The 25288-nt window shown below is 39.1% G+C and overlaps 2 protein-coding genes across 8 annotated transcripts in view; both read left to right on the top strand.

Annotated features, from left to right (window-relative positions):
• Styk1 (serine/threonine/tyrosine kinase 1) overlaps positions 1 to 11357 on the top strand; it is a 42725-nt gene extending 31368 nt beyond the window's left edge. For 3 of the 4 annotated variants that reach the window (XM_050132649.1, XM_050132650.1, XM_050132651.1), the window contains 6 exons: positions 380 to 561; positions 3359 to 3442; positions 4661 to 4875; positions 7114 to 7154; positions 7912 to 8008; positions 8942 to 11357. In XM_050132649.1, coding sequence (XP_049988606.1) covers positions 380 to 561; positions 3359 to 3442; positions 4661 to 4875; positions 7114 to 7154; positions 7912 to 8008; positions 8942 to 9146 — 824 coding nt within the window. In that variant the 3' untranslated portion in view covers positions 9147 to 11357. The remainder of the gene's footprint in view (positions 1 to 379; positions 562 to 3358; positions 3443 to 4660; positions 4876 to 7113; positions 7155 to 7911; positions 8009 to 8941) is intronic. The other variant, XM_050132652.1, reaches the window with a different exon arrangement.
• A 5220-nt stretch (positions 11358 to 16577) lies between these two features.
• Positions 16578 to 24994, top strand: LOC126495039 (protein mago nashi homolog 2). 4 transcript variants are annotated; one of them, XM_050132647.1, is made up of 6 exons: positions 16603 to 16758; positions 17258 to 17325; positions 20054 to 20112; positions 21014 to 21124; positions 23637 to 23719; positions 24653 to 24994. In XM_050132647.1, the coding sequence occupies exons 3-6, from the start codon at positions 20098 to 20100 to the stop codon at positions 24750 to 24752; spliced, it is 309 nt and encodes a 102-aa protein (XP_049988604.1). In that variant the 5' UTR covers positions 16603 to 16758; positions 17258 to 17325; positions 20054 to 20097; the 3' UTR covers positions 24753 to 24994. The 4 variants fall into 4 exon arrangements, with proteins under 4 accessions (XP_049988601.1, XP_049988604.1, XP_049988602.1 ...); XM_050132645.1 differs by having other exon boundaries at positions 17258 to 17329; XM_050132644.1 differs by lacking the exon at positions 17258 to 17325 and having other exon boundaries at positions 16578 to 16758.
• Positions 24995 to 25288: the final 294 nt, after the last annotated feature.

Genomic DNA, 25288 nt, shown 5'->3' with positions numbered 1-25288 from the left:
CTCTCTCTCTCTGTATACATAATTAGCCCTGGATACATAGAACAGAAAACAAGGAAGGACTAAAAATAAGCAAAACATGCATCAAAAAGCCCAGACAGTGACATAATAGACATAATAGAACACTTGTCTATTCAGAAAGTCAAAAACCTATCAAGGTCTGAGACCCTTGACAATTATTTCTGTTAAAGGATCATTGACTGAGTATTACTCTCTTCTACATGGTCCCTCTTCTGCCCCCTTTCTGACTGTACTTCTGCATTTGGTCCCTCTTCCTTAGGGGCTTGAACAATATCGCCTGCACACATGCCCTTTGCTTCTTGCGCCCTATGTGTCAGCTGCACTTGATTATTCACTGATCCAGTTCTTCTGTTTTTCATAGAACCCGTTGGACTCCAGGAGGCCCAGGATTTCATAGGGCGAATCCAATTCTATCAGTACCTGGGGAAACACAAGAACCTGGTACAACTGGAAGGATGCTGCACAGAAAGGCTGCCACTTTACATGGTGCTGGAAGATGTGGTCCCAGGGGACCTGCTCAGCTTTCTCTGGACCTGCCGTAAGGTGAGCAGTAGGGAAGCTGCACTAGTAGATTAAAGCTTTGATTAGTTTTTTTCATGCATCAATTAACACCACGAATGACAAAATATGCAAACAATATAAGAGTGAAGCAATTTCCATGTTTGAAAGGAACTATGATTATGTAAGTGTAAAACATTTTTAGCTAAGGACTATGGATATGGCTCAGTTGGCACAATGTTTGTCTAGCAAAAAGCCCAGGATTTGAAGACGGATGCTAAAACAGAAATCCCACACTAGTTCAGAATTGAGTATAATAAAAGGTTATTTGTTTAGGGATAGACTAACAGATCACAGTCCTCTGCCCGAATGGGGAACAGCAACCAAATCCCACAGCCAGAAAAGAGGCTGGATGCGTCCTTTACAATGGCATATATAGTTTAGGAGGCCATGCCCAAGTGGGTGGGTAACTTAAAGGCTACTGGCTGTAGGAATTCCTACAAGGGTTTGATCACCAACACAGTGTCCAACTGTATATGGTAGCATATACCTATAATCCCATCTCTGGAAAAGGTCTTGGGTTGGGTTCAAAGTCATTCTCAACTATACATCCATTTGAAGCCATTCCCAGCCACATGAGACCCAGACTAAAAAAATAAAAATCCCATATCTGTTATGTGCACAGTTAACCACAAATGACATTAAACACTTGACATGTAGCAGGGGAAGCAGAAAATGAACTTTTTATTTTGGACAATTTTATGCACTGTGAATTGAAATAGACACTTGTGGCTGATTACTATCTTCTTGGGCAAACTATGTTTAAAGACTTGTCTCCACTGCCTAACTTTGACTTTGGCAAAGTGTTTTTTTTTTTTTTTTTTTGCCATTATTTGAGACAGGGTTTCTCTGTGTAGCCTTGGCTGTCCTGAAACTTGCTATGTTGACTAGACTGGTATTGAATTCACAGAAATGTGCCTGTCTTTGCCTTTTAAGTGTTGGGGCTAAAAACATGTGCCATCATGTCTATCCTGGAATATTAATTATGATCTGAGTTTTATAAATAAATTATCATAAAATGTTAGACATTATGTATATAAAACATAATAGCAATTGTTACTAAATAAGCAATCAAATTGGTAGCTGCTAAAAATGATAATGACAGAATGATGTACCACTGTCAGTAATAATAGTTACTCTGTTGTTCCTGCTAAGTGTACTTTTCATTCAATGAAAGCACCCTAGGACACTAGAGCAGACAAGGGAGAAGTTCAGCTATAAGTGTTTGTGTGTCAAATCTTTAAAGAAAAATAGCTCAGAAGTTTCTAGATTCCAATGAAAGAACATAACAATTGATTATTCAATACCAAATGGTCAGCCCTGAAAACATACACATTCAAGTTACATACAGACTGTGAAGGCTGTATTTATATATTTATGAATATACATACATATGTACATATATTCACAATTGTAACAACAATTAAAGAAAAAGAGGCTATGAATTGAAGAAACCCTGGCTTCTCACTTGCTTATGAGCCAGTTCAAGACTAACTTAGCCCTCAGAGACTGATCATAACACGACTGGAAATGTGAGGGAAAGGCACCTGTTGAATGAAGTCTTTCATCCTATGGTGTGACTACGAGAACATAGACCCTGTCAATTTAAACCCTTCAAAATATTATCCTTCTGCCACTTCTTTGCTCTCTCCACCAAGCAACTTCCCACTCTTCAGAGCTGCCATCTTCTCTATTTCGGATCATTTGCATCTGCTTTTCTTACTACACGGAGCACCTCTTCATGCAGTTTATATACACAAATCCTTCATCTTCACATCTTCCTCTATCCTTGAGGTGGCTCTCGTCTTCCTCCTACCAACCCATGGCCTAGCAGATGCAGCCATTTATTTATTTAGAGTTCCCTGATTTTAGTTCTCAGGTCTGGCATTCAGAAAGTCTTGAAGGCAGCAGCTATCAGGCTCAGATGAGAAACTGCACATGGTGAATTTTCTCAACTTTTTGTTTGCAATTTGAGCTTTTTCTTTTTGAAAAACTATGTTTTCTTCACTTTTGAACACCAAGTTTTAACAGGGGAACCGGCATATGTAGGCCTTCCGCATAGCTGTGTTAATCATTCAGTGAAGAGTGTAATCCCTGTTTTTTTGCCTGTTGTTCATCTGCTTTTCTTTTCTTTTTTGCATTTCTGTTGTTTAGGGGACCCTGTTATTCTACATGTGTGAACATACCTAATGTTTGTCTCTTGATTTTACATATGTGTGTGTATGTGTGTGTGTGTGTGTGTGTGTGTGTGTGAGTGTGTGTATTAGAGAGATGGCTCAGCAACTAAGAGTACCTCCTGCTCTTGCAAAGAATCAGTGTTCATTCAGTTCCCAACATTTATATGGAGGGTCACAGTTATGTTTAACTCTAGTTCTTGGGGGTCAGATGTTATTTTCTTGTCTCCAAGGACACCAGAAATGCATGTGGTACATATACATACATGCAAGCAAACATTCACACATATAGAAAAAACATAAATACACCTTAGTTTTTTTTACATTTCTTTCTTCTCCCTGTGGGGGTGGGATCACATAGAAGTAGAAGGACAATTTGTGGGAGTCAATTCTGTGCCTCCACCACGTGTAGCCTGGGATAGAACTCAGGACATCAGGCTTGGTGACATGCACACCCTCAGGTCATCTCTCCAGCCCTGTCTCTTTGATTCTTAATCCCTGTCCAAAGCTTTCATATCTGCATTTCAGAGTTTCTTTACTATAATTTAAAAAAGAAAATATACTTAAGTCACTTTTATATAATGTTTTCCTTTCCTCTATCTCTTTAGGATGTGATGACCATGGATGGCCTGCTCTATGACCTCACAGAAAAACAAATATATCACATCGGAAAGCAGGTTCTTCTGGCCCTGGTAAGATCAGCTTAAACGGACTATGATGGTTTCTTATCAGTTTCTTAGAAGCCTAGTATTTATGCTGTATTTTCCCACATAATTATAAATATGGGGTATATATTTTTAAGATAGTTAGATAAAGCTAGGTGAAGTCTATTCACTGACAGTTTTTTTAGTTTTTTATTGATAAAATTATTTAGGAAATACAGCTCAGTATAAGTCATTCAAGGCAGAAAACAGCCAATTTAGGACTGATACAGTGAACAAGAAGGATGTGAAAGTTTACTTAGCTTAAATTTCAAAAACTGGGCTCAAGATTAATTTGATATCTGAACCCATATACATGTCAAAGAGGAAACAACATGGAAGAGATATAGGGGAGAAAGCAAGTAGGTGAAAGGATAAAGAAAGATACAAATTTATACCCCCCAAAATAAAGCAGACTAGCTCAGACTGTGTTTGGTTGGAGATTTGCTTTGATGATATATGTCACACACAGCTTGAGTGGCTTCAGGCAAAAGGAGCAGATCCAGCACATATCACCAGCCACACTGATTTTCACCTGCTTTTCTAACCACACCAGAATCCTTTGTTCCCTTATACTACAAGTCACTCCTTTCTCTTTCTAGATGGAGACTTAGTAAGTCTGTGTTAAAAGTCTTCAAGTTTGTTTTTACAAGTTCTCAGAGAATTTTGATCTGGAGCTTGACTTAAGAACTATTAATGGATTGATAGGAGTTAAGAGACTGGCTTTCAGTCAACAATCACCTGATGAGTGTGTGGCTTTCTGTGTTCCTTTGGGTTTTCCAACATCATCTAGTTGGAAAGACAGAATGAGATAATTTAATCCTCGTATATATCTGAAGGGAAAGTACAATCAAGAGGGGCTAGGGTTGACACAGAGCATGCGATTATGCTTTCAGAGTCCAGTGTTAGGAGTAGGTATGTAGCACAGTTGCAGAGTGCTCACATAGAACACGTGGTGCAGCAGGACCCAAACTGAGTACTAAAGTTAAATTCCTGTGTTAGTGCCATTTGGATCATTCACTGAGCTTGTAATCCATAATTATAAAGTGAAAAAATCCAATCCCTTATCCTGCTTTAGAAATGATCTCATTGATTAATGTGAGTGTTTGGAGCAAAGAAGTTTCTTATCTTTTGAAGGCCACCCAAGACTGTCTTATTTATGAACTATGACCTTCAGAATGCTGATTGCCTTTGATTATATGCTGATAGGAATTCCTGCAGGATAAGAATCTGTTTCATGGGGATGTTGCTGCCAGGAACATCCTGATCCAAAGTGACCTGACTGCCAAACTCTGCCATTTGGGCCTGGCTTATGAAGTCCACACCCAAGGGGCCATTTCCTCTGCGCGCACCAGCACCATCCCTCTCAAGTGGCTCGCTCCAGAACGTCTTCTCCTGAAACCTGCAAGCATCAGAGGAGATGTGTATGTTCTTGCTTTCTTTCTTCTCTTTGAGGTCTGGTGCTTCCCCCAGAATGTGATTGCACATGTAGTCACTTATGTCTGCAAATCAGATCTCTACTTGAAATCAAACACTGTCAAGCAAAAATGTTTGCCATCTGCTTTCAATCTATTTAAAAATGCTTTTCCTAGTAGTTCTTGTGAATTACATACATATTTTAATAGGAAAGAAAAGTGAAAATATTACTCAAATAAATTTTGGAGCACTTACCTTAGCAGCTTTACTTTAACCTTTAGGGCATGGTTACACTTATGAGTCAGGAAATGAAGAATTTGAGGTAAAATAATTATACACATTTCAAGTCACCTCTTTTAAAAATATTAAGTTATTTATGTGCATGTGTCTGCATGAGTTTATGTGCACCATGTATGTATTAGAGTTCTTAATAGCCAGAAGAAAGTGTCAGATACACATAACTGGAGTTATAGGGGGCTGTGAGCCAACACATGTGTGCTAGGAACTGACCCCGGGTCCTCTGCAGAAGCAATAAGTGCTCTTAGTCACTGAGCTATGTCTTCACTCCCAAATCACTTATTAAGTGAAAAACATGCATGCGTATTTATCAGAATTTTTATGGAGAAAAATATACATTTTGTGATGGGTCTTGAACATGCAAAAGCAGCACCTAAGCCACAATTCTTTTGTATTCACTTCTGAAATGCAGGGTCACACATGCACGCCACAATGCAAAGATAAAAGCTTTATTTTTTGTCTGAATAGTTGCAATCATGACTAATGGCTGGATGCCACTTTGAGATGGTTCTTAGTACATATAATAAGAGACCTGAAAATATTTGTAAAACAATCTGAGACTTTTATTTCCTCTTCTCATTTAATTAATTAATTAATTGAGACAGTGTTTCTTTGTGTAGGCTTGGTTGTCTTAAATATAACTCTGTAGACTGGGCTGGTCTTGAACTTACAGAGCTTAACCTGCTTCTGCCTCCCAAGTGCTGGAATTAAAGGCATGCACCACTACTGTCCAGGTTCCCCATCTCATTTTTTAATTGACTCTTCAGTACAATTTTGTAATATGTTATTCACTTAATTTTTTTTTTATTTGGGGTGGGGCTGGAGTTGAGACAGGGCCTTTCTATATATCTCTGGATACTCTGGAACGTGTTATGTAGAAACTACAGAGTTTGAGCTCACAGAAATCTGACTGCCTCTGAATCCCATGTGCTGCAGTCAAAGGCATGCATCACCACACCTGCCTCATTTTTGTTCTGTTTTGTTTTAAATAAGTCTCCCTGTGTAGCCAGACTGTCCTTAAACTAGTGACCCTCCTTCATTAGCCTCTCAAGTGTTGGGATTACAAATGTGGAATACTATTCCAGCTCATTTTCTTTTTAGCAGCATACTCATATGGACTCGTTTTAAAACAGTCAACTTATTTTTAAAGATATATCTTATGCAAATATTTAAGTAGCATCTATAGCACTTAGATGATTGCTTAACTATAATTACATACACAACTGGTATAATCAGGATTGTAAAGAATTGAAATTGATCTTTGGAAATAATGTACCTCAGCTAGGCATAAAAGTTCAATGCAGAATGCCTTCCTTAGTGTCCATATCACAAGAGGCAGTGGGAATTGAAACATGGGCTTGATGAGTCCATTAGGATGCTTACTCTGACGTATCCCTTATACCTGCTTTTCAACAGACTGTGGGCAATTGTACTTATAAAATGTCACTCATCTAATGATGGTAGTAATAGTGAAGTATGTGCCTCTAAAGTCATACTGTTTAGCCAAATTCCCTTTCCAAATGTCTAAAGTTTACTAGTACTTTCTCTATGTTTGAATAAATAGATCTACTGAGAAAGCAGTGGTTAAATGAAGAGTCCCTGTGTGCTTTGTGTTTAATTAAGGCTAGAATTTGAGCACAGAGGGAAGGAAAGATGAAAAAGATAAAAAGGGACATTCTGTTTCAGTGAGTGGATCTATGATTGCACACTTGTATGCTAATAACAACAGCAAACACATATTATGAAGAAGGGATATAGACTCAGCCCTTAAAAATAGAGATTCTGAGAGACATGGGCAGGAATGTTTATTAATAAACTCTGTGACTTATCCTCTTTCTAAAACACTTCATCTCTCTTTGACTCCTTCATTTCCTTGCTGATGTTAAAGTAAGCTTTCTTTAGTAAAGATAAATGTAGAAATTAAATGGATGACTTTGCTTCTTTTACAGCTGGTCTTTTGGGATCCTGCTTTATGAGATGGTGACTCTAGGTAAGGACAACCTCCAGGGGAACAGGCAAGCTTGCTCATTTGGAGGGTGAATATTAGAGCCTTTGAGGAAGTGTTTTCAGGCCAGGCCAGATTGCACTGGACTGATATGGACTCTGAGCCTCTTTCCAATAAATTCTATGTAAATATCAACTCATTTTGTTCTCTCTCTCTCTCTCTCTCTCTCTCTCTCTCTCTCTCTCTCTCTCTCTCTCTCTCTCCTCTCTCTGTCCCTGTGTGCGTGTGTATGTGTGTGTGTGGTGTGTGTCTCTCTCTTGACCTTCCTTAATTTTCTTTAGCTTTCCCTTTTACCTTTCTCCCAAATCATACCAGCTCCATAGAATGTGTTCAAAACCAACGTATAATTCCCACAGCAACCTTCTATAAATGTGAGAACGTTTTCTTCAAGTTTATTTGTCCATTCAATTTAGAAACTGTAGCTCCTTCTGTGTTATAAAGAGTGGAAGGCAGGTCTTATTTCCTGTTTTGCCATGTTTTATTACTTTCCTTAATTAAAACTAGGGAACTTCTAATATTACCTTTCTTCTCCAGAACATCTTTTCTGAAATTTACTGTATCCTTGTATAATCTGCAGGAAGCAACTATACTGTACACAGTATTTTCCCATGGTTATGGTTTAAAGGCCGCTGTCTCAGATCAATGGATACTGGAGTTATTTTTACTTCATATTTAGAAGGTTTCTTGCTGCTCTCATGTTTTTTTTTTTTTTTTTTTTTTTTTTTTTTTTTTTTATTGACAGGGGCACCACCATACCCCAAAGTCCCTCCCACCAACATTCTACAGTATCTCCAGAGAGGGAAAATCATGAAGAGACCCAGCAGCTGCACACATGCCATGTAAGTGGTTCTTCTAGGCTTGAGCTTCTGTCATTTGAAATAATGGTTCGATCCCTAATCACTACACCTTTTTTCTGTGTGCCTTGGATGATCATTGTCCTTCTATGCTAATGCACAGTCTTAAATAAAGCAGTTCTGCTCAAGAACTGTATCAGCCACTTTTCTAATCGTGACAAAGTACTCAAGAGAAGATGCTTCAGGAAGAAAGCTTGACCTTGTCTCAATTCCATTACAGTGGGGAAGGTAGGGCAGAGATGCTCAGTCTGTGGTTGTGGGAGCACATAGACAGCTTGGTCACATGCTTGTGGACCAGCAGACAGTGAACAAAGGCTGGAATCAGGAGGCTGTAACTTCCAAATACTTCCCCTAGTGTCACAAACTGGGGAATCACACTTAAAACAGGCCTGAAGGGGACAGTTCAGGCTCAAGCTATAAATATGTCATATATGTATACTTATCACATATGCATTTATGACATATACATATGTATACATTTTATATACATTACACACATTTTTACAATTTTGAGGCAATTGCTGAGGACTCTAATTTTTGCTTTCACAAGAGGCCTTCAGACAAAGTGCCTGGCCTTAAAAGAAACTATCACGCTGATAAGAAGGTAAATGAAATGATTAAAAGCTCCACCCATCACACCATAGAGGGGGACTAACAATTTACTCATAGCCCTGTTATCCTTGCACGGCACGGTGGAGAAGGCAGAGCTCTTCTGTCACTTTTTAGTCTGCAAAGTCTCTCGCATTCTATTATATAAAAAGAAAAACCATGCTGAGAGACTTGATATAAAGAGAATGGTAGAGTATCAGTCTCTGGAAATACAATGGGGGACGGGGCAGAAAGATCAAAGGGCTTTTATTTGGTTGTTGAAGAGGAACTATGTTCCTTTCACAGTTGTCTCTGTTGTTCCCATCTCAGGTACAGCATCATGAAATGCTGTTGGCACTGGAGTGAGGACAGCCGTCCATTACCTGCAGAGCTGTGCTTGCGCCTAGAAGCTGCCTCTAGATCTGCAAATGACAAGGCTGTGTTGCAAGTGCCGGAGTTAGTGGTGCCTGAACTGTACGCAGATGTGGCTGGCATCCATAGAGAGAACCTTTCCTACAGCTATAGTGTCCTTTGAAGATACCCCCAGACAAGACACTATATGTACTTGGAATAAGTTCCTTCAAGAAGAGAGAGAAGGTACTTCCTATGGGCCCCAAAGGGAGAAAAAGGACATGGACATCTTTCCCTATATATTTTCCTAGAAATATGAAATGCTGCTGGACGAGGCTCTACCTCTACACACCATGTACTCTTGAGCTAAGACTCACTATCTGTGTGCTTCCCAGTCCCGAGCGCCTGGGACAAATGGTAGACAGTGTCATTCCAAAGAAAGTTTTAAAAATCTGCAATGACTGTTGGGGAGTAGGGCAAAAGGGCTGGCTCCACCCACCCCAGGCTGGTTTACTACTAAAAAGTTCTTTTATTAAATCTAAACTATTACAGAGTATGAATAAATCAGATGGCATGAATGAACAGGAACCCAACATAGGAATTCATGAGAAAGAAAATTCAAGTTTTTTTTTTTTTCTGAGAAGTGTAAGGTAAATCCTGATCTCCTTTGAGAAGAGATCTTGTCTCTTCTACATAGAGGGGACATAAAAGTTATTCAGTCTTGTTCCCTTCATGAAGCATTGGAGAACTGTAACAAATAATACTGAGTTTTTTCTTGACTATAGATAAAACTTTTATTGAATTCTGAGACAGGTTGATCCTGTTTGATATTACATTTAATTAGAAGCAGGAGTCATTTCATGATTAAGAACATTGTATTTGCTTGCTACTCCTGTTAGACTACGGAGAATAATTCTAAAGAACCAAAGTTAGAACTAGTGATGAAATGTGTGGGTGAGTGGGGGATGTGCATGTGTGCATGTGTATGTGTGTGCTCGTGTGCATGTGTGTTTGTGTGTGTGTGTGATTAGTAAGAAACATGGAAACCAAGCAAAAAGACTCAGCAACCCAGGTGGATTAGGAGATCCAAAGAAGAAGCAACCTGATAGGGATGGGTAGTAGTTTTGAATTTTCAATCATTCATTGAAACACTGTGAAACAACTCATTAAATTAGTATTTCTTGATTAGAAGTAGACTTTTCTAGTGTATAGCTGCAAAATCTTTACAATAGGAAGTATAAAAGACAATCGGTGGAATTAATTTTAATAGAAAAATAAAAACCTATATTATCCAAAAAGAGATTCTTTATGTGTAAAATGAGAAGACTATCTACCTCACAGGATGGTGTGAGGGTCAAGGAGACTATGTATTTGTATAATATGTGGCATATAATATGTATTCAATAAATATTAGTCCCCTCCCACAACTTAGAACATTTTTTCCATTATTTTTAATAATATAACACCCACTGCGGCCTTGAAGAGAGCCCTGGCCTGTGATGACACAGGGCAGCAAATGTCTAAAAGATGGTGGTATTGTACGAGCAGGACATCCATTAACTGTCATCATGTATTGTTTGTTTTCTAACATTGAGAACTGAACCCAGGAACTTACAGACACAGGGAAGTGACCTACACTGGTCTTGAGCCATCATGTTTGTGTGAGGTTTTGGCCGATGACAGTAGTCTCCTATGATTGCAAAACACTGTAAGAATTACAGTGAGGACAAATTCTGTTTACACACTGACCTGTGACTTTGCAAGAACACCCTGCTACCTTTAGAAGGATGAGGAGAGCTATCATAGAAAAGATGGCTGGCAGCTGAAAACTGCTACCACTCAATCAACTGAGATCTTGATGTAGTCATAGTGACTCAGCTAAATACCACAGTAAGTAGTCAGGATTTAAGTGTGCTGAAGAGAGAAAATGGATGAAATCCAATTGTTGCCTCCCAGATGTTAATTTGAGCCATTTTATAAAGTATTTCCTTATTTAAATATTTAAAAATGTTTAGTGTCAGGGCTTTCTGTGCCAGACAGTGGGAAGTGAGTTGGATAAAGAAACTGGAAGGTCTGAATTAAATCAGACCGGATGTATTTATGTGTGGCCACCTGCTAATTAAAAACTTATGTTAAATGTTATAAGTGAAACCCATGGGATAGTAGAAAGCAGTGATGAGTGAAGACGTCTCAGGATACATGGTATTTAGATGGATACCTTAGGGAAGGGTCAGGTCATAGAAAGAGTGAGAAGTAACTAGGAGTGGGATTTGAATGACAACTTTGAGGTAAGAAAAACCAGTGTGGTGCTGTGGAGATGGTTCAGTGGATAAAGTGCTTGCCATGAAAGTTTGAAGAATGTAATTTGGATCCCCAGAATCCATGTAAAAAGTTGATGTGGGAGCACATATCTGTAATCCAATCATGCCACGGACAAGATGGAAATGAAGACAGGACTCCCTACAACCTTGCAGGCCAGCTATGTGGTATACTCTTTGTCAACCACAAAAGAGCCAGAGGTCAACCTAAGCAAGATGGAAGGCAGAGATGAACACCTAAAGATGTCTTGTGACGTCCAAATGTTTTGTGGCACACACTTGACAAATTTGCCATGCAATGACTACATATATAAACATGTACCTATGGAAAACAAAACCATAATCATAACCAGATAAAGCAATACACAGGTGAAAAACTGAAAAGATGTCTACAGGGTTGTAGCATATGTGTTTAAGGGGGAGGAGACACATAATGAAATGGAGCGTGGCTTACTGTTTCTTTTCTTGAGTTTGTGCCTATGGATATAGGTGACCAGGAAGGCCAGAAGGCTGTGTTGGATTCCCTGAGCTGGAGTTGCTGGTGGTTGTGAGTTGTCTGTCATATATGCTGGGAACCAAACTCAGGTTCTTTGTATGTAACCTTTGCCACTAACCTATCTCTCTCCAGTTCCACTTCACCATATTAAATGAAGAAAAAAAATAGAGTAGTAAAATTATTAGTGTAAATTAATAAAATTTTCTCATTTTTACTATAACAATTTATGAAATCATCTTATACTCAGTGAAATAAGTCAAACACATAGACACAAAAACAGAAGGTCAGAGGGTAGCCTATTATCTTTAGTAGAATATTCTTGTTTGAAAGTAAATTAAAAGTTATGGTGTATGCTTAAATTATATAATATTGTTATGTAGCATCTTTCTCTGTCCTGCCAGCTCCCAAATAATGGCACAAAGACTTATTATTCATTATACAGCTTGGCGTAAGCTCAAGCTTGTTTTTAACTAGCTTATAAGAGCTTTAAAAACCTATTTTTATTAATCTATGTTCTGTCACGTACCAATCATCCTGTATCTTCCGTGTCTTCTTGCATCTCCTTTGCATGCTTAAATTCATTCCCACTTCATCCCTTTGCCTGTAAATTTCACCTATTCTCCCTGCCTGTCGATCAGCTGTTTATCTTTATATTAAAACAATCACAAGGACATATCTTCATACGGTATAAACATTCAGCAAGAATTTGCCTCCCAGCTGTTCCAAACCTAATAATTCAATTCAGTCTATCATGTCATGGTGATCAATTATCTTACCTGATAACCAATGGTATAAGAGTGGTTGGATTTTCAGAATGATGGGGATTGATTTGAGAAGCATTGCTATCAAGTGGCAAAAGTCATGGCTAAACTCCACAGGGAAACCCAAGATGGAATAAAAGACAAAGGTGAGCAGGTGGATATGGACACACTTTGGCTTTTCCTTCTTAAAACGTACCAAATTTAGTGTGTGGCATTAGACTTCATACGACTTGCTGTACAGATTCATTGTACTGAAGGAGACAGCTCTGACATTCGATTCTATAAATAATGAAAATTACTGATCCGAAATGAAAATATAAGCTTATCGCTTATAGTGTTAACCATGATGCAGTTCGAGAGTGTTTCCTAAAATTGTAGAGGGAATGATTTGGTCACTTTCAATAGAAAAGATATAGATGGGCAGAAGAGACATTAAAAAAAAAAAAACTCGAAGAGAATTCTATACATAGAAAAAAAAATCCCAGCAGAGAATTTAAGATTAACAATTCTAAGAAAGAATCAGACCTATAAATGGCAGGTGTGTGGTGCACATGCGAAATACCAACACTTGGTTAGGAGGTTATGGCCAGAATAGGTGACATAGGTGAGTTTAAGGACTCAATAAAAATCAAAAGAGAACACAACCAGAAATGAAAGAACCACATGGCTGAAAAAACACTTGAGTGGAAAATAATTATGAATAGATATACAGTAAGCCACCAAGCCTCACTTTCCATTGCAGGTGGGAATGTTCGCTTCCTACTTCAACATGATTTCACAAGGTGTTGTGAAGCTGACCACAGTGTTGGGAAAGGCAGAAACAGTCCTTTCATTTCACCTAAGTGATGAAAACATTCATTTTCACAAGGCAGCTGTGACAATGTAATTACACCCCAATATGGAACCTACAGTAACTGAGAAAGAAAAATGTTCACAGTGCATTTTCACCACTTCCCGTCTGATTAGGGATATCTGAAACTCTTTATTGTTTGTTTATTTTTGTTTTCTGAGACAGGATTTCCCTGTCATGGAACTAGCTCTGTAGAACAGGTTGGTCCCAGATTCACAGAGATCCACCTGCCTCTGTCTCCCTAGCGCTAGGATTAAAGGCATGCACCACCACAGCCTGGCCTGAAACTCTTACATTACTATAACATGAGAAACACTAGCCATGTGAGATATTTAAATGTCAATGTAAGTTAATTAAAATTAAGAGTTCGATTTCACCAGTCTCACTAGCTACGCTTAAGAGCTCGGTAAACTCAACGCTTTCCCACATCCCTGGTGTTTTCCACGTGGGAGTACAAAACACTCCTCTGCTACTTTTTAATACTGAACACAGTGTAAAGTGTCTTACTGTGGTATTTTCTTGACTTATAATGTGAAGAGTTTGGTAAATACAATTTTTTATTTTATCTTAAAAACACGTAGGGATCTATAAAACCTAAGGTCACTGAAGAAGGCCTTCTATAGAATTCCGTGAAAACGATTATAACTGACATCTTCATAGATACTATAAAACACTGCGCTTAAGTTTCTGTGAATTATTTTTGTAATAATTTGGGCCCTTCTAGGTTTTAAAACTTAAAGTTTCACATCCTAGAAAACTCCTCAAACCTGGGCAAACTGGACTGGTAAGCAATCCTAGTGGTAAGGTGTGGTGATGCATATTTCTAATGTGTTTTCCTAAACAGCAGCCTACCACCCTACTGCGAGAGGGAGTAAATTCTGTGACAACTACATAACTAAGATGGCCACAGAGGCAAGGTTTCTTTGTGTAGTCCTGGCTGTCCAGGAACTCATTTTGTAGACAGACCAGACTGGCCTCGAACTCACAAAGATCCAGCTGCCTCTGCCTCCTAAGTGATGGGACTAAAGGTGTGCACCACCACCGCCCAAAACAAAAAAAAGAATGACCAAAGAGAACTCGTACCAACTTGCCTTGAAAAAAATCACTCCACGTTCTTGAACCCTACATTCTAGTTACTTATTGATTTCAAGTGTAGAAATTGTGTTTTTTGGCTTTCTCCAAATACACACGTTCACACCGCCTTGCCTTACTTTGGGTCATCCATTGCCTGAAATGCTGTTCTGTACTGTAGGACATTCATGGAATTTGCTTATCAAAATACCAATTCAAATAACACACCCTTTATAAGTCCTCTTTAATACTCCTCCTTTTTATAAATTTCTAATTCCACCTACAGTAAAAGCACTTGTGGCTTTTTTTTTTGTACATGGATGCTTTTCTGTGTATATACTATATGTAATACTAACTGCTTCCCTGTACTGATGTTTGGTTTACATGTTTGCATTCTCTTTTTTTCTGAAGATACAGACTGCTCTATTGTTTTATGACTAATGCCCATCTCTTCTGGCACACAGAAGATACTTGTTAAAACTCAGGCAGTACAGGCTTCCAAGCACATCATGTACATGTCATTTAACTTTCTCAGGTCTGTGTTTGGCAAAGTTGATTACTGTGTTTCTAGTTAGTTAATGATCACACAGGTGGAGAGATAATTAAGTGGTGATGGTCTGGAGATTGTACTTTCTTAGGATTACCACAGAAGGCCATCAGTCGTCCGACAGGATTACTCAGTGTTGGCAACAGAGAGGTGACCAGGATTTGAAAAGTGGACTATGTGTAAGTTCACTGTCCTTTTGTGCTCTTCAATACCATCCCACACCAGAGTGCTCCTTCTGATGTAAACTGTTGGAAATTGTGGTTTAGCACCCCAGGCACCCAGGCTACTATTAATCCTTATGGAACGAAGCGACTCACAAGTTCTGCTACGAAAAACTGTTCCGTAGTTGCTGTTTGGGCTTTTCAGTTTCATGTGCTATTTGAACATCAAACTTCCCATCAGAGCGATCCATTCTATCTTGCTTTCTTTTTTTTTTAAAATTACTTTCAATATTATTATTATTTTTTCTTTGTTTGCTTTCTTAGTCTTAGTCTAGGCTGTTGGCTACTAGATAACTGTTAAGCCTTGTCCAAAGGCTTCTGTTAGGATGCAGGAGGATTATATTCTGGTTGCCACTGAAATGTATTTTTACTCACTTCACCAGGTACAGGAAGTAGAGCCACACCCCACTTTACAATGTGCTTTGAGATCAGAGATACCCACAGAAAGTACAGCTTGTAAACCTCAGTTCAAGACCCAGGAAAAAGCCACACCCACACCACAGGGCAACCAGAAAGTAAAAGTGGTTTATGAATGTTCCTTCCAAACCCGACACACACACACACACACACACACACACACGGGGGGGGGGGGGAGGGGGGGAGAGAGAGAGAGGGAGAGAGAGAGAGAGAGAGAGAGAGAGAGAGAGAGAGAGCGCTATTGTTCATTACCAAGATAAAATTAATTTTCAGGAAAAGGGGTGAATCTAAAAATTATTATAGTAAGTGAGGGGTAACCATGAAGTACTAAGACAAATAACTCATTCACTCATGTATGTGGATCCTAGCTTGCGTATGTGTGTAGTCAAATGTTAGTGAGTATAGGTTATTAAACCAGAAAGGGGGGTTGGTTAAAGAAATGGAGGACTGAGGATAACGGAAAACATTTAACATCAAAGCGGACAGAATACTGTCGGCAGAAGGACTGGAGCCAGTAGATAGGGGAGAGGTAGAGTAGGAGGCTAAATCAAAACAATAAAAATTCCATAATGACATCCGGGGCTTTATCCGCCACCGTGCTCACGCAGGCAAACCTTATTAAACTCGGCGAGTCCTTCCTCAACCCAGACACGCGTAAGACACAAAGAACAGGAGGACGTGACGGGAAGAGCGAGCGGTTCAGCACAAGAGATGAGAGAGGGTAAGGAGGTGGAAAATCCACCTTACACGTGTAAGAAATCGTCAAAGAATTGAAAGTAAAAAGCAAAGCATATAAAAATCCTTGACAAAAACAAAACAAACATTGTGCTTGGGATCTTAGGAAGCCGCTCCGGTGCGAACCTCTAGTCCTCAAAGTCTCCTGCCGACCTGCAGCTTCCCGGTCGACTTCCTCCACCGCGAAAGCGCCCCCGCCTGACGCTCTTTGTCCGCGCCGCTGACGTCACTGCCCCGCGCCGGCGGCTCTTTCCCGGCCGTGCAGTGAGCTTTACCGAGGGCGACGATGTCTATGGGTAGTGATTTCTACCTGCGCTACTACGTTGGGCACAAGGGCAAGTTTGGGCACGAGTTTCTGGAGTTCGAGTTTCGGCCGGATGGTGAGCGGGGGCGGGGCCGCGAGGGAGGGCCAGCCGCCCAGGGGATGGATTTCTAATTTATTTTCCTTTCTCTTTTCTTGTTTATTTCAATTTGCTTGTTTAGTTTTGAGTCGGGGTCTTGTTGTTTAGTCCACGCTGACCTCGAACTCACGATCCTCTTGCTTCAGCTTCCTGGATTCTGGGGTGACAAGGGGTGTCACCACGCCCCAGCATCCCAGGAGGGCTTGAAGGGATTCCTTCCAACCTAGGAAGAGCTTGCGTGCTTTTGTGAGAGAAAGATTGCTGTAAAGTTACCCCAAAAGGTGTATCCTGCTACCATCAGAAAAGTTGGAGGTAAAGGAATCGGAAACCTGGAATCTGTGCCTCGGCAGAGGACTGTGATGGGTGTTAGGTATTGAAATGTAATTCTTCACCGTCAATGTCAATATACGTGGATGGCTGATGGCCAAAGGTCAGGCAGTCAGCGAAAGCTGGAATCCCTTTTCATATTACCTCCTAGGTGGTCAGCCCTGTTAAGAAGAAGCTGAATATCTCCTTACCAGCCACTGGCTGTCAGAACACATTGAAGTGGGTAATGAACACAAGCGCTGGACTTTCTAAGAGAAGCAAAGGCCACAGAAGGAGCTGCTGGTGCTCTGGGTGAAGAGTGGAGGGGTTGTATGGTCCCAATCATTGATGGGGACAACAGATAAGGTTTTTGTTAAGTTGGGAGCATAGGCCCCAGCCCCACATCTATCCCAGCCCCCAGGCCTGAGAGTTACTTAGGTCTGGACTCCAAATCCCAGCAGGCTACTCCCACAGAGTATTTAAATGAACTCCCAAAAGAGGTACACGTGGTCTCTTCCTTCCTCCTGGTGGGGTGGTCGCCTTGCAGGCCCCTTGGGGCCACCCGAGAGTTCAGAACTCACATTAAACCTGGATATTGCTTAATTTGGCTTGTTTTGATTTGGCTTGATTGGGATTATGCGTGGGCAGAGAGCTCGCTTTAGGAAAATATTCCTAATAGTTTTCCCATGCAACAAGACTGTTTTTTTTTTTTTTTTTTTTGGTGGGTGGTCCTTGGACTTCCCACAGGGCAGGGAACCCTGATTGCAACAAGGCTTCTTGACCCACTTCAGAGTACACCTGCTGTTGAATAAGGAGTGTACTTGCTATAGACCAAGGAGAACTGGAAAGAGGAAGCATATGTCTGTTCTAGATACATTGTGGATGCCAATCTGAGTGTCTGCAAATTGGTTATTGTTTTTTAAAAACAAGAATAGTCCTGGACTAACAGCCTGCAGAATCCTAAAGCTTTTCAAACTCTCTAAAGAAGATTTCTATTAGTATGTTGTCAGAAAGCTCTTAAACAGAGAAGTCCCAGACCAAAGCACCTATGATTCCCAACTTTGACTTATTACTCTGGAGAAACAACGCTAAGAAAAATAAGAGGCTGCAGAATATGCTAAACTTTTGTCCTAGACAATGAAGGAAGCCAAAACAAAACAAAATGAAACAAAGACCACCAGGAATAGATTTCCAAGAGATGTAGACTGCTGTTGCTGAGGGCTTCTACTCTTAAGTCTGAGTCCAGGAAAGAGTAAGTCTTTAAGAGTAATAAATAAATGATCAGACCTTAAACAAAGAAAAAAAAAACTTCCTCTAAGCCAGGTGTGATGGCGCCTTATGCTTTTAATCCCAGTATTTGAGAGGCAGAAGCAGGTAGAGCTCTATGAGTTCCAGGCCATCCTGATCTACATAGTGAATTCCAGTACAGCCAGGGCTACACAGAGAAACACTGTCTTTAAAAACAAAACAACACACACCCAAAAAACAAAAAGTAAACCAAGCCAAAACAAAACAAAACCACCAAAACCAAAAGTCTTTCTCTAGAAGATGAGACACTTGAGATAAGAAAGAAAAACTTCTTTTCTGGGGAAGAGAAAAACTCCCTCTTGTGTAGTGTAAGGCAATTCTGTCTTTCCTGGCAGAATTGTTTTCCTGCCCCAAGGATTTTTATTTTTGAATGCACATTATGTACTGGGCAATACCTAAGTGCCAAAGCTAAAGGTGGAACTTGAGACACAGACATTTAACTAAGTATATGACTGTATAGACTTTAAGTAAGTGTTGTATACATGTTTTGGACATTAAGTTTCTAGGCAACTTTATTCTTGTTTTCCAAATGTTGTTTGGAGCAAACTTACTTTGTTTCATGTGGTTGTTGCGGTGGTTTTTTGGTTTTGTATTTTTTACTTGATTTGATTTTTTATTTATTTCGTTTGTAATTCTATTCTCGGTTTCCTTGCCCATGAATGTCGTACAGCTTATCCTTCTCACCTTGAGTTACATAAATTAAGAACAACACTATCAGGGAAATTTATGTTTAGATTAATTTTCATGCACCTTTGCCACCGAATCATTCTACTTACAGGAGAAATGATGACCTGCAGAATTTACAGTTTCTGGTGGGTACACCCAGTCTAGTAACCTATGATTTTAGCAGATGAGGACACCATAGCTGTATCTGAGCACATGGCTGACGAGCCGCGCAGGGAAGCACACATTGGGGCTTCAAAGGTCATGACAGATGGATTGAAATAGCCAAAAAATTGAGAGTTTACACACACACTTTGTACACTTCCTAATTAGAATTTTTTAAGAATTTCATTATCTTAAGTATATACACTAATTTGAAGGAAAACCATTAAGAGAACATTTTGGAATAATAGAGAAAAGGTTGATGCAAAGGATACCTCTTGAGACCTGTGTGGCCCTGAGTGAGTTGCTTCTCTTGATTTTTATCCACCTCCTGTGAATAGGTGAGAAAGTGAAACCTGCTGCTAGAATTCCTTAAAGAGATCAGAGGAAATGCTGTGAGGACTGCATTTAGCACCAGCACATGACACTTGAACTTCACATTTAGTTCAGGGGCTAGATTAAGAACATACACCTGTTTGTTGTGTGCAGTGTTAATCCCAGCACTTAGGACACAGGCAGGTTGTGAGATCACTTTGTGTGCAAGGCCACCAACCTGGCGACACAGTGAGATCTTGTGTCAGAGAGAAAGAGAGAGAGAGAGAGAGAGAGAGAGAGAGAGAGAGTGAGAGAGAAGGAGGGAGAGAAATAGGCCTTAACAAACCTGATCCATTGTATGTTGAAGGTATGGAGCATTTTGAAGTTTGCTAGCTCACTTTCATATTTATTGAGTGTTTAGCATTTATCTTACATGAGGACGATACTAATAAAGGTGTGAATATGAAATTGTCTGTACCCTTAAAATTGTTCATGATATTCTTTCTTTCTTTGTACACAGGAAAGCTTAGATATGCCAACAACAGCAACTATAAAAACGATGTGATGATCAGAAAAGAGGTGAGTTCTTCTATCTCTTTTTCGTCCTTCTTTCTTTCTTTTTTTTTTTTTTGAGGCAGGGTCTCACTTTGTAGCCCTGGCTGTCCTTAGCCTCTGGCTAAGTTCTTTTCAAATGTCTAATGTTTTACATTTTGTTCATTTATCTTGTCTGTATTGACAAAGTTATTCAAAGGCTCTGTTTCAATGAAGAAACCAATTTATAGATAGAAAGGTTTCTCTTAATTACATATGATTATAGCATTTTTAAAAAAGGTTTTTAACATCCATATATTTGTGTGTGTACGTGTATGCTCACACATTAGGTACACATGTAACATAGCATGCATGTGTGGAAATCAAAGAAAAACTGGTAGGACTTGGCTTTCTCCTACCATGTGGGTTCTAGGGATTGAACTCAGGTCTTTAGTCTTGGCTGCCTTTATCCACTGAGCCATGGTGGTTCTTATTTTAGCATTTCTTTAAACAAAAGAGTCAGTCTGGATATTTGTAGCCCCATATCATTTAATTCATTTTGTGAAGTGTTATTTTTTAAACAAAAGGTTTAGAAGCATGGGCTGGGCTTAGTGTGCCAGCTCCTGTGTGCTTGTGTTGTGTCCTCACTCTGTAGCTCTTCCGTTGCTCCATTAACTGTAATCAACCGGGGTGTCCCTGCCTGTAGTCAGGCAGACTACAGGTAAGAAGCTAGGGTAAGAAGCAGGGAAGGATGTCTGCTAGAGGGCAACAGACTAGAAAAAATATTGTGAGAAGGATAAATTTTAATTCTGCAGCTTTGGAATCAAATTCAGTTTTTTGTTCCTATTCTGTTTGAATATTTAGGATTTGTAGCTTGCTTTTATTATATCTTGCTGAACTGTGAGGAGACAGATGGGAGTTATAAGATTTTATTGTAATTGGTTTTCAGGCCTATGTTCACAAGAGTGTAATGGAAGAACTGAAGAGAATTATCGACGACAGTGAAATTACAAAAGAGGACGACGCTTTGTGGCCGCCCCCTGACAGGGTTGGCCGGCAGGTCTGTGCCAAACAATTTTTTTTTTAATATTTATTTATTATGTATACAATATTCTGTCTGTGTGTATACCCGCAGGCCAGAAGAGGGCACCAGACCCCATTACAGATGGTTTGTGAGCCACCATGTATTTGCTGGGAATTGAACTCAGGACCTTTGGAAGAGCAGGCAATGCTCTTAACCTCTGAGCCATCTCTCCAGCCCCAAACGATTCTTTTAGTGGATAGAGTCAAAGATTATATGATAATATAATGACGATCTTATCTCATATATTCAGGGTGGTTTCTTATTGAAATTTTGATTATATAACGTCATTTTCTTTTTAATTAATTTTTTTTGTGGTACTAGGAATTGAACTCAATATTCATACTTGCTAAGCAAGCAATTACTCATTCAAGTTACACCTCCCAGCTCTTACGTAGCTTCATTTCCTTTGCTACCTCCAACTCATAGAGGAGTTAGCACATAGCTCTAAGTAGAGGAGTTAGCACATAGCTCTATACCTGACAGTATTCTACATCTTCTCTCTTGTCTGTCCAGCCCAAGTTAGGGTATTTGGCACCGTTTTAAATTATTTATTGTAGATTAGCTATTATCATTAATTATTTCTAATTTTATAATTTCAGCGTTGTAAATAAGTACAACTTTGATAGCTAAATTTGAGAGTTAGTTCTTATCACTGAGTGTAGCAATTCACTCATTCCAATTTTTTATCTTTCAGAATTTATATATTTGAGTGCCCAGAAAAAGTCTTGGTTGATTTATTGTTGTTGTTGTTGTTGCTGTTCAAATGGATTTGCCTATTATATTCCCTTCAGAATACTTGGTGTTTCTCAAAGTGGTCCCAAAGAACTCTGCAGGTCCAATTTCACTCTGTATAAAGATAGTTTGGCTTCTGAATTGGGTATTTTCAACTCTTGGAGAAGTGAAATACCAGACCCGGGAGAAAGAAACACGTAATTTCACTTTTGTATGTTCCTGAGGACTAAACTTTATATCACACTTTCTTTGACGAGAGGAAAATGTGGAGTGGGATAACACATGCTGAAGTAGCAGTCACTTAACTGTCCTGTGACAGGAGCCTAGTGTAGATTATGCTGCAGGGAAACACGTAGTGGTCTGTGTCCTGTGGGAACGGGAGGCATAGTAATACCACTGCTAGCATGGTAGTCACTGGCTATCTCTGTCCACAAAACAGTAAGATATTTTAAACTTAAGCCTGCTTCTACAGTGAGGATATGACATCTAGACTTGACTGTTTCTAAGTTGATATAATTCTTTTAGAGGGTGGTTTAGTAATATACATCTGTAAATACCAGTATTTTCCATTTATTTTTGACTTGTTTGACATTTCTGAAGTATCAGTTCTAGAAAAATGACTGCAGATATGGAGACAGTCTTATTAGCTATAAAACCTTTTTCACCTGAGCCCGTGCTCTTATTTGTGCACTGGTGATGCGTTCTAATGAGGGGGCAGTGGGGCTGCTCCAAAAACTGCCACTGGATAACCAACAATTTTGTGATTATTAGAGAATCTTCTTAGCTAATTCTCAATTTGCTGTATCTCATGAAGTGCATAGTTAGGCCTTTTGATTAAGTAGCTAGGACCGTCTTTATTAGGATCTGGTTCATAATTCAGTGTAAGAACGCTTTAAACATGCAGCCCCTTCATTAGCTTTAGGTTTCTGGGTAAGTAGTACAGAGGAAATTTGTATGATGATAATGGCACTGAAGCAACCACATTCCATTGTATTGTTTGGTAAGTTCTAGTTTTCATTGAATTTCAGAGAGATTACTATTATGGTACAATAGTCTTGGTTATTGATATCATTGTCTGTTCTGTGCTTTATGAGTTTAGGATTGTACATTTGTAAAAAGGGCTAACGAAGTCTTTTCCCTTGCAAAGATGTCTTAGACACTGCATAGAGTGTCTGTGAAGTTCCAGCAGTTGGGCCTAATATATGGTAATGGCCAAAAGGGTAGCTGTTGAGAATGTCATATATTTGTAGAAACTTACCGAAAGGGAAAATGCATTTTATGATACTTTAAATAGGTTCGTATTTATATAATCACTTCTGTAACACATGCTTTAAAGGTATAGCTCTCATTTTTACTGACATCATAAGAAACACGTCTGTGTCAGTTTATCCGAGGCTTTTCTTTTTAATGGCTCTGGGAAGCAGTTCTGGCTTGACACTGAAATTGAGGCCGGTATTCAATGTGCGATTGATGAGGTTATATTAAGAGAATTCAGTCTAGCAGATTAAATTTCTTTTGGCTTTTTGTGTTGATCAGACTGGCCTTGGATTTGAGACAGTCCTCCTACCTGGCCTTCTGAGTGCTGGGATTATGAACATGTGCCACAATGCTTGGTAGAGATTAAATTTCTTTCTCCTCCATTAAGTTCTAGGAAGTTTGTACTTCTTTGTAGCATGAGTACTATATGTGGGGTAGACTTTTTTACTTTTTTTTTTTTTTTAACTGATGCTATTTCTCTGCTGTTTTTTGTTTCCAGGAACTTGAAATTGTAATTGGGGATGAACACATTTCTTTTACCACATCAAAAATAGGTTCTCTTATTGATGTAAATCAATCAAAGTAAGTATATTAAAGTGTTTGGTTGAGCTGATGAAACTCATTAGTGAGGCTCATGTTAGTATTATGTTCTACAAGCTAAGACAATTTAATATTCAGATGCCACTGGGACATTTAAGTAATTAAACACTTGTTATCTGGCTGCCAGAGGTGTTAACAGCATTATTTCACTAAGTACCCAGTTCAGCAGTGTGCATAATAATTCCCAATATTTGTAGGCCATTTTGTATTAAAAATCCTGGTTGTAATGTCATGAAATGTAAAGGAAGAAAATTTTGGATTGCTCCTCTTCATTGAGCCCATATTATATCTTACTTTCCCTTGAGTTTAGCACTTGAACTGAACAGTAGATGTGTGTGTGAACCAGCTCTGTGTCTGCAGGTTCTTTCCAGCGTACGTTTAAGCTTTGCTGGCCTGAATCATGTCACTTCGTCATGCTTTTCTCCCTGAAAATGTCCCTATATTGCTTTCATTGCTTATGTTGCCCTAGATCATAACTTTAGTGAGCTGCATGAGAACCTTGTTTTGTCTTCAGAGTTAGAAGCGTGCCCAGCACATAGTAGGTACTTCAAATAAGTATTGAAGAAGGGGAAAGATGAGCACACTATAGTAACTGCACACCGTTCATGAAGAACAACTGTCTGTTTAAACCTGTAAATAGATTCCTACAGTTGGGGAGGAGGTGGGCTATGTGCTGGCTTTGGTTTGTAAGTGGATGTGCTTCTCTCTGGAGAGCAGTGAGTGCTCCTGGACTGCACTCCTCCCTACGGGAAGAGCACTAGTCGTTCCGTTCGTTCACTTCGGCTGTCAGCAAGTGTTCCTTCTTCCTGAACTTTATAAGCTTAATTGTTACAAATGGTTTGTTTTGTTTCAGGAATTTATAAGATTATGTTTCATAGAAAACAAAAGGTAACTTTATTTATTTTTTAATTTTAGGGATCCCGAAGGACTCCGTGTATTTTACTATTTGGTGCAGGACTTGAAATGTTTAGTGTTCAGTCTCATTGGACTGCATTTCAAGATTAAGCCAATTTAATTTAATACTTTAGAGGTTATTTATATATTTAATTAAAGGAAGGTTTTTTTATTGATAATTTTGGGATTTTTATGAATGTGAAACTTTTGTATATAAACTCAATATGTGAAAAAAAAACAGGTTTAATGGTTTTCCTCTCTTGGGTCCATGTTTGTTAGACAGTCCCTATATGCATTTGATTCTGTAAGTAAAAGCTGCTTTTTGTTGAAATTTTGCTCTAATAAAATGTACTAAAGCCTGGATATGGAGTTTTTTTTTTTTTTTTTTTTTTTGACTGAATCAATGTCTTGCTTTAAGGATGGTAAGTTGTTCTGATTGGTATGGTTGGAAGAGCCTAGAGCAGAGGTTGCTCATCTGAAGTACACAGCCAACTTCCAGTTATTGAAGGCGCCATAGAATCCCTTTTCTGCTTCTGTACTCCATAGGACTTATCTTTGTGACACTTACAGAGTTTGTTTTCAGAGGTTTGAGATTTTGTTTTTTTACATTATCTCAAGGCTTCTTGGGATCCTTCATGTTTAAAGATTTCCTGAAGT

The sequence above is a fragment of the Alexandromys fortis genome, unplaced genomic scaffold, assembly GCF_014885135.2.
Source record: "Alexandromys fortis isolate MF-2015 unplaced genomic scaffold, M_Fortis_MF-2015_v1.1 scaffold_388, whole genome shotgun sequence".
Classification (NCBI taxonomy): domain Eukaryota; kingdom Metazoa; phylum Chordata; class Mammalia; order Rodentia; family Cricetidae; genus Alexandromys; species Alexandromys fortis.
The sequence above is the reverse complement of the archived record's forward strand: the minus strand, read 5'-3'. Positions and strand labels throughout refer to the sequence as shown.

Coding starts and splice junctions, on each gene's coding strand:
- LOC126495039 (XM_050132644.1), top strand. CDS start 16,665: ATGTCTATGGGTAGTGATTTCTACCTGCGCTACTACGTTGGGCACAAG. Junction 16,759..20,053: donor GTTCGAGTTTCGGCCGGATG/GTGAGCGGGGGC, acceptor CTTTGTACACAG/GAAAGCTTAGATATGCCAAC. Junction 23,720..24,652: donor ATTGATGTAAATCAATCAAA/GTAAGTATATTA, acceptor TTTTAATTTTAG/GGATCCCGAAGGACTCCGTG.